At 36.7% G+C, this 16,688-nt stretch overlaps 1 protein-coding gene across 1 annotated transcript in view; it reads right to left on the reverse strand.

Moving 5' to 3' along the window:
* Nucleotides 1-4,256: 4,256 nt before the first annotated feature.
* The window catches only part of LOC141326080 (uncharacterized), an 80,716-nt gene continuing 68,284 nt past the window's right edge, over nucleotides 4,257-16,688 (reverse strand). The window contains exons 5-11 of the mRNA XM_073834777.1: nucleotides 10,739-15,610; nucleotides 10,521-10,612; nucleotides 10,100-10,171; nucleotides 9,959-10,007; nucleotides 9,761-9,799; nucleotides 8,353-8,438; nucleotides 4,257-8,240 (exon numbers count right to left, since the gene is read on the reverse strand). Of these exons, the coding sequence (XP_073690878.1) occupies nucleotides 14,655-15,610 (956 nt within the window). The 3' untranslated portion in view covers nucleotides 4,257-8,240; nucleotides 8,353-8,438; nucleotides 9,761-9,799; ... (2 more) ...; nucleotides 10,521-10,612; nucleotides 10,739-14,654. The remainder of the gene's footprint in view (nucleotides 8,241-8,352; nucleotides 8,439-9,760; nucleotides 9,800-9,958; nucleotides 10,008-10,099; nucleotides 10,172-10,520; nucleotides 10,613-10,738; nucleotides 15,611-16,688) is intronic.

The raw sequence follows: 16,688 nt of genomic DNA on the forward strand, positions 1-16,688 counted from the left end.
ATAATAATTCAAGCTTCTATGAATTAAAGAAAATTTAAAAAATAAATCACTAACCTGCTGTCACTGGGCTGACTGTCTGTGTTGACACTTAAGGTGCGGTCACACTGCACTTTTCGTTCCATTGACTTCCATTCATATGCATGCGAATGCGTTAGACCGGAAACGCAAACCCGTGCGTAACATTTCGCTGCGTTTGAAAGTTCAAGCTTGGTGAACTCTAACCTGCGAAATTGTATCACGTGACTCAGTGTGACCAACAGGAGATCGATAAGTCACAGCTTGACCTCTAGCTGAATGAAAAGAACCTTAAATTTAAACATTTAAAACTCCAGTACTGCGGTAAAGTGTAGTAGATTGCATGTTTTTACATTTTAAATGTACAATTAGTTGTCATGTGCTGAATTTAACTTTTTAAAAAGACTGCATTGCATGACGTCATATCACGACCGTTGCAGCAGCATCTGAGGGAATTTGGCATGATCAAAGTCTAGTGTGACCGCGGCTTAAGAGTGACTGAAGGGGAGAGGGGTGAAAGGGAGAGAGACCAGTGGAACATGCTGTTTTGCTTAAGACCATCTTTGAGGAAGATGCACATTGCACATTGCTGTAGTTTAATCTACATAAAGATGTCTGAACTTTGAGAGTCTGATCTTTGAGAAAATATAAAGGGTCACAAACAATTTCATTCTTTGTATATTACAGTTGTTGTTTTTTTATTTATTTTTTACTGAACTGTACCATGAACTTGTCCTATTCAGTCACATAGCAAAAGATTAAGAAAAATACAACTTTTTAGCATGAGCGATTTATCTTCATTGATAGACATTTATTTTCATAATTTAAATTTTAGATTCAATAAAAAAACACTAACAATTTCAAGACAAACTTTGACAACAAAACAAACTTTGCTGTTATCTGTTCAAAACATCTGAAAATTGTACCATTTTAAGATGAGTTATATATATATATATATATATCGCCCCATAACAATGCTCAACTTGATTTTTAAAGATATTTTGAAAGAAAGAAGCGTTTATAGAGCACTTTGTGTATTGCTGTACACCCACATGAACTGTGTTCATGTTCATGTTAGTTCACAGTACATAAACTAATGTTAAAATATATTATTTTACCATTAAACAATATATGAATACTTTTTTTAGCTTAATATTAATTAACAATAATAAATACTATTTAATTATTGTTCATGTTAACTAATATAGTTAATATTAACAAATGAAACTGGTTGGCAATTTTATATATTGTGTGTATGTGTCTGTATGTTGATTTTAAAGTTTAACCATTTCAATTCAGTAAACTTTAAATCCAAACTGGCTGAGGGTTACTGTGAATGCATGTGCCAACTGGGCACCGTTTTCCTAATTGATTCTTTCTTAGTTATGTAGCACTTAAAAGTGATGTCTTATAACAGGAGTCACCTGCAAAGCAATATCCACACACAAATTGAACAGATAGGTTCCTGTTATGAAGCAGACGGGACAACAAGGTAAGTATAATACAGGTGATGTTTTATTTATTCAAAGCAGCAGTGCCGGAGGTGAAAGGAGTTCTCGTGATGGTGAGTATAACTTCTACTGAAGAATTCAGAGCCGGGTGAAGACGTGGAGTGAATAACAGGTCCTTTCTTTTGCAGGTGGCGAGACAGGAGGATTCCAAGAACGATAGCCGGAGGGATACTGAGAGTTCGTGAATCCGCCACCCTCCGCTGACGCGGAAGTCAGCTTACGGCCACACACCACTGACGACTGGAGACTGAGAAGACTGGAACGAGACAGAGATCAGGTAAGTACAATAAGGTAAGTATTTCAGATAGTGAGACTCGTAGAGAGACACTAGCAGTCCGCTTTCGCTAGAATGAGCCCGGACCATGAGTGGTGTATAGTGACTTTATAGTGAAGAGGATGATTGAGGACAGGTGCGCGGGTGATTGGATCCAGGTGACGGTGATCTGTGATGATGAGTTGAGTGAGGAACGACTGATACGTGACAGTAACGATGACATTTAAGCAGAAGTGGTGGACGTAAAGCAAGCAATAATAACATTTTGTTATCATCATGAATTACATTTTCTTATCGTCATTATCAGAATATAGGGAAAATGTTCCCTATATTGTGAACGGCTTTGGGATATCTTGAACGGTGTTGATGTGGTGATTTATGAAAGTAACAATAAAAAAGATGAAGAGTTATTTTCATATATCTTTAAATTGCATTATTCTAACTCATCAAAACTTTTTACATATAAAGAACAAGAAATTCTTAGGAAATACGTATAGTTTCAAAATGTTATCATGCTCAGAGGCCCCAAAAACATTAAAAGTGTCATGTAATTGTCAGATTTAATCTGTGTCAGATTAAAGCTCTAATACCAGGGATGAACACTAGAGGTCATCATAAGATAAGGAATCGTTTGACCTCTAATGCTATTTAGCTTATTGTCAGTGTATAAGAATGACAATAATCCATAGAATCAGTTGATATGTACTGTACTGTCCGTGTACTTTTACATAATTATTTTGTATAGGTGTTTAAAGAGCATTAAAATCTTTTTTTTTTTATCTTTTGAGGAAAATTATAGGATTTAAATACATATATACACTCTCACTGGTAGAACAGAAAATCTTATAAGTATGACACTATACTGCTCAGTTCACTTAATTAGAATGAGAAACAAATACAAAAAGGCCAAAAAAAATCAACTAAGTTAATATGTATTTATTTTTAATATATTTGTTTATAGTTATTTCACAGATGCTTATAGATTATTAAAATAATATTTAAAAATGGTTGTAGACCATAAAACATGGTAACTATTTAAAATAGGGTCTCTTTTGTTAACAATGGTTAATGAACTAACAAACACGAATGAACAACGAACAATATATTTGTACTTGATTTTCTTCAAACTTCATCAGAATAATGTAAAAACACGGTTGATGAGAGTCTGCAAAGGCGTCCCTGATGCATCAAATGTTATCTATTTATTCTGATCAAACACAGTTCATTTCATAATTATACAAAACTCCACGAATGAAAGAAAATAAATAAAAACATATCTGATCTCACTCCGCTCTGCACTTAATGTGTGTATTTGTGTGGTAAGTGGTTGAGTGTAAGGAGGGGGGATGGGTGGTAAGAGAAAGAGTCAGAGAGGAGGAGAGACAGTTAGGGTTAGTCCAAAGGGTTACTGTGAATGCATGTGCCAACTAGGCACCGTTTTTCTGATGCTATCGGAATGGCGACTGCACAGACGGCGAGGGCCCGGTCATCGCTGCTTGCAGCTTTAATTATAATTTGTAATTGTATGTTTTATAAAGCATACTTTGCTCCAAGATAAAGCAGTTAGAACTCATACTACAAAATTTCTAAAATGGATAAAAAACAAACTAAACAAGACACACAGGGTCAGCAGGCTTTATATGGATATGTTCATTTAGTGACTCCGATAGCTATATCAAGAAAATTTTAAGTTTTTTAACGCAACTTTCCAAAGCCAAAGAGATGTCTTTCATCACACAGTTGTTTATGCAGCTGAACAACATGTGATGTGGTGCACAACTGCAAAAAATAAGACCGCAGTCAAGCTGACCAACACAACGAATAAACCAAGTAAGTATAGTTCTGTCCAATCTGTGTATCTTAATTGCTATTAATACCTTAATTTGTTTTGTATTTGTAGACCCCAACGACATTCATTGTGATAAAACACTCTAATGGAAGTTACCGATGTGGACTTTCCATATAAACCTGCAATCAAAACACAACTGATGTCTATAGAACAGGTCAAATCTTTGGGTCCAAAACAGCATGTAAGTTTCCACATAGTTAAAGATTTCCTTTTTTTTTTTTTAACGAAGTAGCACAAACAAAGTTTAAACCTAGGCCCACATTAAACTGCATGTTTGAGCTGTCTTTTCTGAAAGCAATTTGCACTCCAAAACATGTTTGCGATAATAATAATAATGTAAGGATTAATTAGCTCAAATTTATAATGATTCAAATAATGAATCGAATCGAAAGATTCGGAACTTGATTAAATTGATTCAGAATTAATATATTTCGGCTTCTTAACCATTCGTCCAGCAAAGTGGTTAATTCTGGATACTTTATTAACTCGGTTTGTCTTATAAGTTATATTACGCTCATTGTCAGGAGCATAAATAAACCAAAATTATTACTTTAGGAAATTAAAGCTAGGTAGCTTGATCTAAACACAGATAGAACTTTTGTGAACATAAAATTCAAGACACTTCTTTTAATGAAACAATGATTTATTGACTACTCTAAGACACAAAACTAAACTACTAAAACACAAGCACACACACACACACACACACATTCACACGCACAATTCAGGGAGTAAAAGTTACAGAGTTTTGAATAGCATCCCAGAGTTCTAGTATTTCTTACTACTAGTTCTTAGATCGCAACCTTAGAAAATCACAAAAGCAGAGACTTAGCTTTTAACTACTTAAGGAATATTTTGCACCAGTTTCAGCTAAGTAAAGAGAGATCTTGTTACTTGCGTTCGGTTCAAGCAGAGTTCCACGGGCTTGTCTTTAGCAGAAGGGAACCCCGGTTTTGCTGATAGGTTGCTTCTTGATGACGTCTTCTGAGAAACATATTCGTAAGGAGCGGGCTGTTTGCCGGGAGGAGCTTCGGTTGCCGGGTTGCGCAGGTTGATGCGCTGGAAGTTCTTTTGAGTCGGCGTTGCGAGACTTGGAAAAGTTCGGCAGTCACGAAGCTTCAGTTCTGTAGAGTTTTGATGGCACCGTCACGTGCTTGGTCGAGTGGTCGAGCACAGATGGAAAAAACACTCAAACCACAAGAGGCGAAAGGTGTGAGGCGAGAGCTGAGAGCTCTGAGTTCGCTGAGTTCTGGTAGGAACATGAAGTTTTTAAACGGGCCGCTAGGGCACGTCCCACGATGCTGGGATCCAATGGCATTGCTAAAGGGGCGGGTCACGCCACCCCCTTTCCGTCCTGTAATTCCTTCTGGTACGTAACTTATTAGGATATGGATTTCTCTGCAATTTTTGTTATTAACTTCAATAAACTATTTCGATGCATAAAGTATACACAATATCATTTCCTCGTTCATTTTGCTGTGTATCATTCATCCAGACAATTCATTACATATCAAATAAGGCCATATTGCTTGCATGCTAATACATTTGATAACTTCCTTTCCCAAAGGCATATAATGCATAGATTAAACTCCAATCATCACATAAAACACAGCAGGCATATAAAAGAGAACATACTGTTGCTCTAATAGCAATACTAATAAGTTGATTGTCTCTTAAAGTTTGTCTTTGCAGTGTACGTATCTCTATTGAGAGACGGGGTGTTTTGGAATGTCAGAGGAGAGGGGGACAGGAAGTCCGAAAAACCATGTGAGTCACGCTGGACGCATCATGTGCCATGCCAGCTTTATTTCAGAAGACTGGAGGTTTGTTTCTTAGGTGCAGAAGCAACTCAACACTAACATCTTCAAGGAGAACTACAATCAAACCCATTCCACAACACAAAGTATTACTACCTGGAGAAGAACCAAAAGTCACAGAAGACCTTGACATCCAAACACAAATGTTATCTGAACCACTAGGAGCAAAAATTCAAATTAACAAAGTTTGTCCCAAATGCCACCACTCACAACAAGACTTTAATCCAAAATTACATAGATGCGCCACATGTAAAACTCTCAGACAAGGAAACAATTACCTAACAAAGTGCTGCGGAATAATTGAAATCATGAAAAATGATCAGGTCCTTTCTTTAACGATATCAAATTCTGTTTTGTCCAAATTCATTAGAGCAGAAATGGATCTTTCTACAACTGATGCACAAGACATCGAGGAAATGCTTTTGTCAAGTAACAACATTTTGTTTACATACACCAACACTCTTGAAATAATTGAACTAAAAAAACCTCCAACAGACAGTGATGATGAACTTCTGGACATTACATTGGACGACAGCTCATCTCTCTCTTTCGTCAATGACAGCACATCAACTCTGTCACCGAAAAGACCTGCAGAAGACCCAAAAAAGAAATGTAAGAAAGTTGCTCTCCATCATTGAAAAGTCTGGTAAAAAGTGAAACCTTTTGTTATTAGTTTTCTCCTTTAATAGGATTTTTTTTACTATTATTACAAAAAGTGTTTTGATGCTTAATTTCCAAAATTACTGCTGAATGTAAAAGAAATGCATGAATAAACATTTACAAATGTTCTCCGTGTGTCTAAACAATTACATTTCTTCAATTGGTTATCAAATCAATTCTGTATAGCTCACTCCACATATATCACATTTTTAATATTTATTACTGTTCCAAAAAAAAATGTCTCTGAAATTACCGGTACATGAGTTTGTTACCTGGTTATTTAGCTTCGCTTATTAGAAATTTCCATGAACACGGTTTAACAAATTACACTTACTGACAATGTCAGGAATTATAATGACAGTAGGCTTCACTTTATATGCAGTGAGAAGCAGTTTGCATAAATGCAGAGAAGAAACAAGGTTATTTTATACTTTTGATTTTATTAAACCGTTTGGGAAATCTTAAAATTAATCCCTGAAGAGCCAAAGCTCTGCAGAGTATAGCTCCAACCCACACCTGCTTGAACGATTCTAGTAAACCACGAAGAGCTTAATTAGCTGGGCCATATTGTGTTTGATAAAGGTTGGAGCTATACTGTGCAGAGTTGTGGCCCTCCAGAAATGTATTGTGAAACTAGTTAAATTGTTACACACGACACACAATACAACAGTTTAAACTCATCTAATGTAGATTTACCAACAAGTACAAGGTTTACAAATTCACATACAGAAATAATTTAATCAAAATACACTGACAATCTGTGTCTTTCTCCTTGATGTTATTGTGTTCTTAATTAGTTCCCCCCTTCATAATAGGGTCAACGCAACAAATGGTTAATTGTCAATTAGCTGATAATTAATAATCGCCTACTTGTTATCTAGATTATAAATGTAATTGAAACTAAACCAGACACACAGGCTCACCAGGCTTTACTTGTCTCTATACATTCAGTAACTCTTATTGCCATTAGATATTTTTCCTAAATATTTTAATTCAACTTTTCAAACCCAAAGAGATTTGTTTCATCACACAGTTGTTTCTGTAAGTATAGTTCAAGCCTATCTCTCTGTAAATCTAAGTCTCTATTAATAACTTATTATTGTTTTGTATTTCCCCAACAGCAAGCTGTTTGCCATTCACTGTGATAAAAACAAACTAATGGAAGTCATCGATGTTAACTTTCCACATTGTAACGGTGGCGACCCCCCAGATAAACAGTTTTTATAGAAAATGAGTTTACCAAAAATATTCGGGCACCACCCAGCTAACAAAATTACGTAACTGTTACGTAGCTGCAACGTAATCTGGTGACCAAAGTTTCGTCGTGGCAACGTAACTAGTTACGTCGTGGCAACCGGAAAATTGAAAGGTGCCTATACGTCGCCACAACGTAACTTTGTGACGTTGCCAGTAAGTAACTGCAACTTCGTAGCAACGTCATGGCGACCTTGTGGATCTATAGTTGTGTGTTGGTAAACCAGTTACGTTGTGGCAACCGGAAAAGTGAAAGGTGCCTATACGTCGCCACAACGTTATGTTGTGACTTTGCTAGTTAGTAACTGCGGACTCGTCGTGGATTAATAGTTGTGTGCTGGTAATCAGTTGGTAATTTTGTATTATTATTTATTTTCTATGAGTGGACATGCAGTAGTTAGTCTAATTAATGACCTAATTTGACCAAACTAATGTAAAGTTGTTCCAACAGCTGTGAATGATGAATACACACTCAAAATAAATTCAGTTGATTTATTTAGAGAAAAACACAAATATAAACAGTAAAATACACTGAAATTATTAACGAAAACATAGGATATACAGCGGAATATGAATGAAAGCCTTCAAGACGTTCCGTGTTCACATTCATTATAAACAGATGTGCTATGCTAGCGTAACATTAGCTACCAAACATTTCAGATAATACCATAATCACAGAGGTATAAATATTAACAACTGTACTTTAAATAGACAGTGGATAATGTTACTTAACCAATCTGAGGAAGTTGTTTAACTTTTTTGGCATAACTGACGAGAAACGGAGAGAAATGTCGGACGCGTCCTCTTCTCTCAGCAGCTGTGTCCGCGGTTGCTATGGTAACTCTCAACCGCCACCAGTACTGTTAACAACAACAATAATAATACAAAAAGTTTTAGCTATTTTACAGAGTTAAAGTACTTTATTTTATACATTTACAAACATATTTATTTGTTATAAATCGTAAGACTCACCTTAGAAAGACGAATTGTTCTGTCAGACACAGCTGAAGTAGCTAAAAAGAAGTGCCTCAGACAAACGCGCTGTCCTGATCCTGTATCTGCGGCAGAAGATATGGTGTTGCCCATTCTGTGTCATTATTTCAACGTTATCTTTAAAACTAGTTAAGAAATAAAAAGTTTCAAGACTCAGAAAGTGTATTTTCCTTTCTTGTGAACATCCTGTGCGAGCGGAGTGTCAGTTGCGGTCATAGGTTGTGGTGGAGGCGCGCACGTATGTCACGTGATCGACGTCACTATAATTAGCTTTTTTTAAATCACTTTATTAAACCTTTTCATTGTTAAATACATTAAAAATACATTCAAGCAGCATATATAATAAACAAAATTATACTAATATAAATAAAAATAAAATAATAATTAAAATAATTAAAAAAGCAAATTATTAACACAAATGTAATTAGTTTTATATCGCTCTTCGTTTTCAAAATATTTTATGGATTGAAATAAAATTCTAAACAATACCATAAAACAAGCAGAAACGTTTACAAACCTACATTTGTGTATATATAAAACAACATCATTATTGCACAGAAAATCTCGTACTGTATATTAAGCAATATTCCAACTTGGTGAATAGAACATTTTATCTTAAATAAGGGAACTTTCAATCTTGTGTCTGACAATTATTTACACTTTTTAAATAGCAAATTATGGTAATCTGAGCATATAAAGAATGTGTAAATGATTGTCATGAAATTACGTGCATGCCACGTCGTAGTTACGTTGCCAGTAAGTCATGAAGTTACTAATATATTACTAATAGAATACGTATCAGGGACGTCCTAAGTAATATTACGACGTTAGGAGGATGTACTGACGATGTTGTGAGTTGGTAATTTGATGGTAATAAAGTTACGGGCATGCGACGTCGTAGTTACGTTGCCAGTAATTCATAAAGTTACCAATATATTACCAATAGAGTATGTATCTGGGACGTCCTTGGTAATAACACAACGTTAGGAGGACGTACTGACGACGTTGTGAGTTGGTCATTTGATGGTAATAAATTTACGGGCATGCGACGTCGTAGTTATGTTGTCAATTGGTAAGTCATGAAATGACCAAAAATGACCAACACATTACGTAACTGTTATGTCGTGTGTTAGCAGGGTGATAACTAGATTTTTTGGAAAGCAATATTATATACTTTTAACTTAACGGACTGTGTCAAAGCAACTTTACAATATTAAATAGGACAATAGTTTCAATAGTGCAAATAGTTTCAAAAGTTGCAGATGGGAGTTTTACTTACTCAAACATGTTCTGAGGGCAGAAAGGAAAATGATTGGTTTACAGATTCAGCCAATGAAATTGAAAACATATACTTACACATGGCAAAATATAAAATTAAATTACTTACATGGCACAGATGCACTTTTTTCAGATGATCTTGACAAATCTGACAAAAAATATGAAAAAGCAATCACAAAAAGATTAGAAGAAGTACAGCAGAAAGGCACACTATTTCACTATTCACTAACACTAATGAATACATGAATAAAAACTGCTGTATACAAATATTGTGAATTAGTTTGACAGTCAGCTGAAAAAAATATACCTGCAAAGCCAAAGGCGCTTAATGCTGTGGAGCCTTTGGGGTTCAGCTGCTACTGACACAAAAACAAGGGGGAAATGAGTCACACAATGCATATATCTGTACAAATTGAAATGTATTGATTTTTAATAGGTTATTACTTACTCATCAGTGTGTTGAACATGGCAAATCCAAGATGCAGAATGATTTGATCACTTACAACAATCGGATGACAATCTGACAAAAAAAAGAAAGAAAAAGAAATAATGTTTTCATTATTAAAATTAATTATTTTACTTGTATATGACTTTTATTCCCTGTATATGCAAGCCTAATGTTTTACTTTTATTGTAATTCGTTATAAAAAAAAAAAAAATTATTATTCTCATAAGGATAGGCTACATTGGCTTGTTAAGTCTTTCTGTCTCTTGCTCGCTCTATCTCACTTACAGCGAGAGAGAGAGAGCGCGCACGTTCAGTGTGCGTCAGTGTCGCGCGCTCTGTCAAATCTGAGACAACACAACTTAAATCTGATAATGTTATTGTTGATAATTGTAAAATTAATATATTTTTTAACTAACGTTACCTTGACCGACATGAATGTGAGGTTTTCTCAATTCTAGCAGATCTGCGCAAATGACGTCATACAGATAACGGCATTAACGGTAATCAACGGTGCTGAAGAGCGGGCCATAAAAAATAAAGACGGAAAGAGTCTTGTTTATATGAACAGTAGTTTTAGATATTGTACATTCAAATAACAGTCCGTTGATTTTACACTTATGTACACAAAAAATACTTTACCTGAAGAAAGCTCTTCCGTCGAGCGATGTCCACTCAACCAAAGGGAGTTCGGCTGTGCGCCTGATGTGAACTGATTGCAGCTTATATAGCCTCTGGTTCCTTCGTGGGCTTCGCACATGAGGTGTAAAATAGTCAAAGTTATATTTATAACAATTTTATTCATTTAATTTTTATCATCTGAGGTGTACATTTAGTTAATTATACCTTGTTATATTTCCCTTCCCCCCCAAAAAAAAATAAATAAACACACACACACACACACACACACACACACACACTGGTTTACGAATGTTTTATGGGGACATTCCATAGGTGTAATGGTTTTTATACTGTACAAACCGTACTTTCTATCGCCCTACACCTACCCTACACCTAAACCTAGCCCTCACAGGAGATTGTGCACACTTTTACTTCCTCAAAAAAACTCATTGCTTATGATTTATAAGCCTGTTTCCTCATGGGGACCTGAGAAATGTCCCCACAAGTTCAAAATTTACTGGTATTCCTATCCTTGTGGGGACATTTGGTCCCCACAACATGATGAATACCAGGTACACACACACACACACACACACACACACACACACACACAGAGGAGATTTAAATTAGAGAACAATCTAAATGTAAAGGAATATTAGCTGTGGGTATAGCACTGTCATACTAACTTGTTTTACAAAATAACCAAGGCATTCTTGACACAATTTTTGGCCTGTAAAAGATTCATTTAAACAGCAATGGTAAATCATGACTTGAAACTAATGTGGCAAATGTTAAAGGTGAGGAGTAATAATCACGCAGAAGAGTTTTCAACAAAAAGGACTTGCTTGCAATGTGCCAGTGTTTTCAGTAAACTCTTTGAGGTACATTTTAGAGCTGTGTAAAGCTTTCAAAATACAGACCCTGTCCCATCATACCAGTGCTTACAGTCCTGCTTATCATTGTCATCCTTATTGCCATCATTATCTCTATCAACATTGTATACCAGTGTCTGTATGCATGACATGGCTGCTGTTCGGAACTCATCAAGGTTGTAACTGTTTTCAGGGGCTTCAGTACCTGACATACATCTTCCAGAACAATCACATCTTGATCAGAGAGTGTGATAAGGTCTTTAGCTTTTTTTTTTCTGCAAGTGCAGAATAGATAGCAACTTGTTGCTCTAAATAGCGTGTGATCATGTCATAGCTGGAGTTCCACCTTGTAATGACATCTTGAACCAACGTGTGAGGAGGAAGCTGAAGCATGTCTTGTTTTGTCTTTAAGACGGCTGCTGCAGTGGTGCTTCTGTGGAAAAAAGTGACCACCCTCCTGACTCTGCCCAAAAGACGGGAAATCTGGTTTACTCCCAAACCCTTCTGGGAGGCCAGATTCACAGTGTGGACAAAACATCCAATGTGTGGAGACAATCCAGCTGCATGTGAGGCATTGACAATGTTCTTTGCATTATCAGCTGTCACAGGAATTGTTGCATTTTGTCTGTTCAACTTCCATTCCAGTACCACTTTAGCACTTCTGCTAAATGTTCACTTGTGTGAGCTTCATATATGGGGCCAGTTTGAAGTTTTCATTAGTCATTAGGCCAGTCATCATTAATGCAATGCGCTGTGACAGTCATAAAGCTCTGTGTTGCTCTGAAGGTCCAGCAATCTGTAGTCAAGGCTACTAAATATGCACTGCTATGACCTTCAATAACTTTCTCCTTCACATTATTGTACATGGAAGGTATTACCGTAGCTGTGAGATGCGTTCTACTTGGGATTTCGTAGCGCGGTTCTAGCACGCTAATTAAATGCCTAAACCCAGAGTGTTCTACCACTAAATAAGATGCATGTCCACAGCAATAAATACTCCAACCGCGCTTCTAATTGCCTTTGCACGTGTTGAGTTACTTGGAAGTTTTATTCCAAATGAAGACGGGAGAGTAGTTTGTGTTACACATGTTTTTGTGGTGCCTGCGGAGATGCCCTGCCATGTTAGTCATGCTGCCGGTGGAATAATGTGGTATACGTACATAGCAGAGCTTGCAAACTGTGTTTTTTTTTTATGTCGACAACAGGAACGTTGTCAACATAACTCACTGGAAATCCAAAATACTTCCACACCAGCGACTTCAGTGAAAAAGGAAGGGGTTCAAGTGCTGTCGACAGGTCTCCTGCGTCTGCAGTTGCCATCCTATATTTTGGCTGTTTGTTGTAGCTGTTAGGTTGACTCGCAGCACTTCAACAAGCGTGTTTTTGTTTTTTTTCGCTTGGCAAGCCAAGCTGACGTGACATGGAGGCGTGGCAGCATCAACGATTCCATTTTTTGATCCGATAATCGAGATTGAGCATGAATTTCGATTGATTTTTATTTAAAATTGAAATCGTGACAACCTTAATATACACACACAAGTATATTTCTAAATGGGAATAATGAATATCACACACATTTACAGTTTGATTTTATCTGTTGTCCAGACCATGGTTCACATGGTCCTACTGCCAAGCAACTTCTCCTTCTGGTGAGTTGAAGTACTCTTAGTACAGTTCTCGGATATTTTGTGCCTCCACAGATGCCCGCTGCCCCCTAAAATGTTGAAAACATTGTAGTGTTTGCTCACAATCATGGGCGTCCTCTGTCATCCTGATCCTGGTCATTTGCATTTGGGCGTAAATAATTGCAAAATGCACAAGCAGCTTTTACAACTTAGTCAACAACAGCTGGTTGAACCCGTAAAGTTCTTTGGAAAACCCAGAAGCGTTGGCTGAGGATGCCAAATGCACTTTCAGAGATGCGTCGTGCCTGAGAAAAACGATAATTCAAAACTTTCTTGTCTGTAGGGAGGCGGCATTCAGGGTATGGCCAGAGGAGTAATGACTTCAGCAGAAAAGCTTCATCCACCACAATGACGTTAATTTTTCCCACCTCAGGAGCACCTCGGAAGTTCTCTTGGTGGTGGAACATGCAGAGTGACTTTCCCAGCACAGAATTGGCAAAAAGGCATATATAGGTATGCCAATTAGGCATTTTGTTAGGCATTACCAGTGCCATGCCGGTAATTTCGCCAGTGATAATCGCTTGGGCAAAAGATCTCTTGAAAAATGTTTGCACTGTATGCAGAAAAATACAAAGATAATAAAGGCTTTTAATTCAATTCCATTTAAAAGCTTTACTTAGATATTTAAAACAAAGCCTAAAACTATTGACTATTAAAGCTTTCAACTATTGACGCTAAAATATATTTTTTTCTTATGCAAATACAAACAGTCGACCACAAATCTTGTTAATAAAATATAAAAGATAATGTATTAATAAAAAGGTACCATTTAATAATGACTCAAAGCAAAATGATCATTAACTCAATTCAATTGATTGTTTCTGCATGAATGTATATAGCAGATGATGCATAAAACTAGGGATGCACCGATACGAATCGGCCGATCATGCTTGCTCGTTTTGTCAGTAAAGCCGGTTCTGTAATCAGCGGTAAATGCCATCAGGTGCGTGATTTCACGTTGAGCCGTATATACTACACACAGCCGTTGTTTACCGACGAAATCAATGTTCATTATCAGTGTGAATGTGCGCAGCTCGACGTTAAACAACGGCTGTGTGTAGTATATACGGCTCAACGTGAAATCACGCACCTGATGGCATTTACCGCTGATTACAGAACCGGCTTTACTGACAAAACGCGCAAGTGATCGGCCAATACGGATCGGTGCATCCCTACATAAAACGCTTCCCACATGCGGTGAAATGATACGGTTATTGTCCAGTGTGGATCCTCTAATGTATTTTCAGATATGATGACGGCTTAAATCTCTTGTTGCAGTGTGAACCTTTAAAGTTTCTCTCCAGTGTGAATTCTCTCATATGTTTTCAGATATACTGATTGACTAAATCTCTCATTGCAGTGTGAATCTTTATGAAGTTTCTATCCAGTGTGGATCTTCTTATGTGTTTTTAAATGTACTGACTGACTAAATCTCCTGTTGCAGTGTGAACACTTATAAGGTTTCTCACCATTGTGGATCCTCTCATGTATTTTCAGATATGATGACTGGTTAAATTTCTTGTTGCAGTGTGAACATTCATAAGGTTTCTCTCCAGTGTGGATCCTCTCATGAATTTTTAGATATGATGACTGGTTAAATTTCTTGTTACAGTGTGAACACTCATAAGGTTTCTCTCCAGTGTGGATCCTCTCATGTTTTTTCAGACATGCTGACTCACTAAATCTCTTATTGCAGTGTGAGCATTTATAAGGTTTCTCTCCAGTGTGGTTCATCTCATGTATTTTCAAACGTACTGAATGACTAAATCTCTTGTTGCAGTGTGAACACTTAAAAGGTTTCTCTCCAGTGTGGATCCTCTCATGTATTTTCAAACGTACTGACCGACTAAATCTCTTGTTGCAGTGTGAACACTTAAAAGGTTTCTCTCCAGTGTGGATCCTCTCATGTATTTTCAGGTATCCTGACTTACTGAATCTCTTGTTACAATGTGAACACTCATAAGATTTCTCTTCAGTGTGAATCCTCTTATGCCGTTTTAAATAATTTACTGAAGTAGAAATCTCTTCACAGTTAGAACACATGCATTCTCTGACACCAGTATTAATATTCTCATATACTTGCAACCTTTGTAGACGCCAAAAACTCTTACCACACAAATGGCATGAATGTGGCTTCACCTTTGTGTGAACTTTCAAGTGTTTCCTCAGACCTGAAGCCCCTAAATACACTTTACCACATTGATCACATGTGTGCTTCTCTCTAGTGTGGATGTTCATGTGCTCCTTAAGGTTTGATGAGCGTGAAAAACTCTTCCCACATTGATCACAAGTAAATGGTTTCTCTCCAGTATGAATTCTTATGTGACGCTCAAGATCTGATTTTTTTGTGAAACTCTTTCCACACTGAGTGCAGCTGCAACATTTTTCTGCTTTTCTTTTCTTTAAATCTTTCTGTTTGGCTTGAGAGCAACTCAAAGCTTTTTCTCCAGTTTTGAAATGATTTTTCTCCTCAGCTTGACTTGATTCTTCATTCTCCTCTTTTTCTTTAATCGACTCTGAAATAAAAGTAAAAATGGTTCATTTTCAGTAACTTGTTATAAGCTGAGAAACATGAACAAACTAACATTTGAGAGCAGTGCCAGTAGGTCCTACAGATGGTGGCACCGGAAGCAGATTTGGTAGAGCTGGTGTGTGGGATATCAAAAATAAAAATAATTTAAAGGGGTCATATGATGTGGTTTCCTTTGGAGTGTTACAAGCTGTTTGTGCATAGATAAGATTGGTGAAGCTGCAAAGCTTAAAGTCTCAAAACCAAAGAGATATTTATTATAAAAGTTAAGACTTAGCCACAACTCCCTAAAACAGCTCGTTCAAACACATCTCCACTTGTCCACTTCACGGTGTGAGTAGATTAGTGTAACACCACCCATATGAATATGAATATGAAAAGAAAGATGGCGTAACTTGTAACTAGCTGTAGTAGTGTTGCAGCGCGATGTTGTGGAGACGCAGTGCGTTTCATTGCAAAAGCGAACGTTCTTTGTTTGGACTTTCAAATGAGGACACAACAAGAAATCAGTGTTTAAGGTTATATTTACAACACTGTTCTGAAACTGTAAAATGCAAATATTCTAAAGCCTTAAGAAGTGGGCCAATCACAATATTGCAAGGACAGTCTGCGCTTCTGACTGATGGCCTGTAAGAACATTTTCATATTTAAAGAATTTAGTACTGACTATTCAAACGCGAGTTTTAAGCAATGTAGAGTAGAGCTTGTTTCTCATTCTATGATCGCAAATGCACACATGGTGTTATGTTTACAATGCGTGACAAAAAGCATAAAAAGACAGTATGAGTAATTTTAATCAATCATCAAATTCAAGAATCAATATAAACAATAAGGTATGCAACAAAAGCCTAATTTATAATGGGTTTTATCGTTTCTGTCTCGAT

This window comes from Garra rufa, chromosome 2 (assembly GCF_049309525.1).
Source record: "Garra rufa chromosome 2, GarRuf1.0, whole genome shotgun sequence".
NCBI lineage: Eukaryota > Metazoa > Chordata > Actinopteri > Cypriniformes > Cyprinidae > Garra > Garra rufa.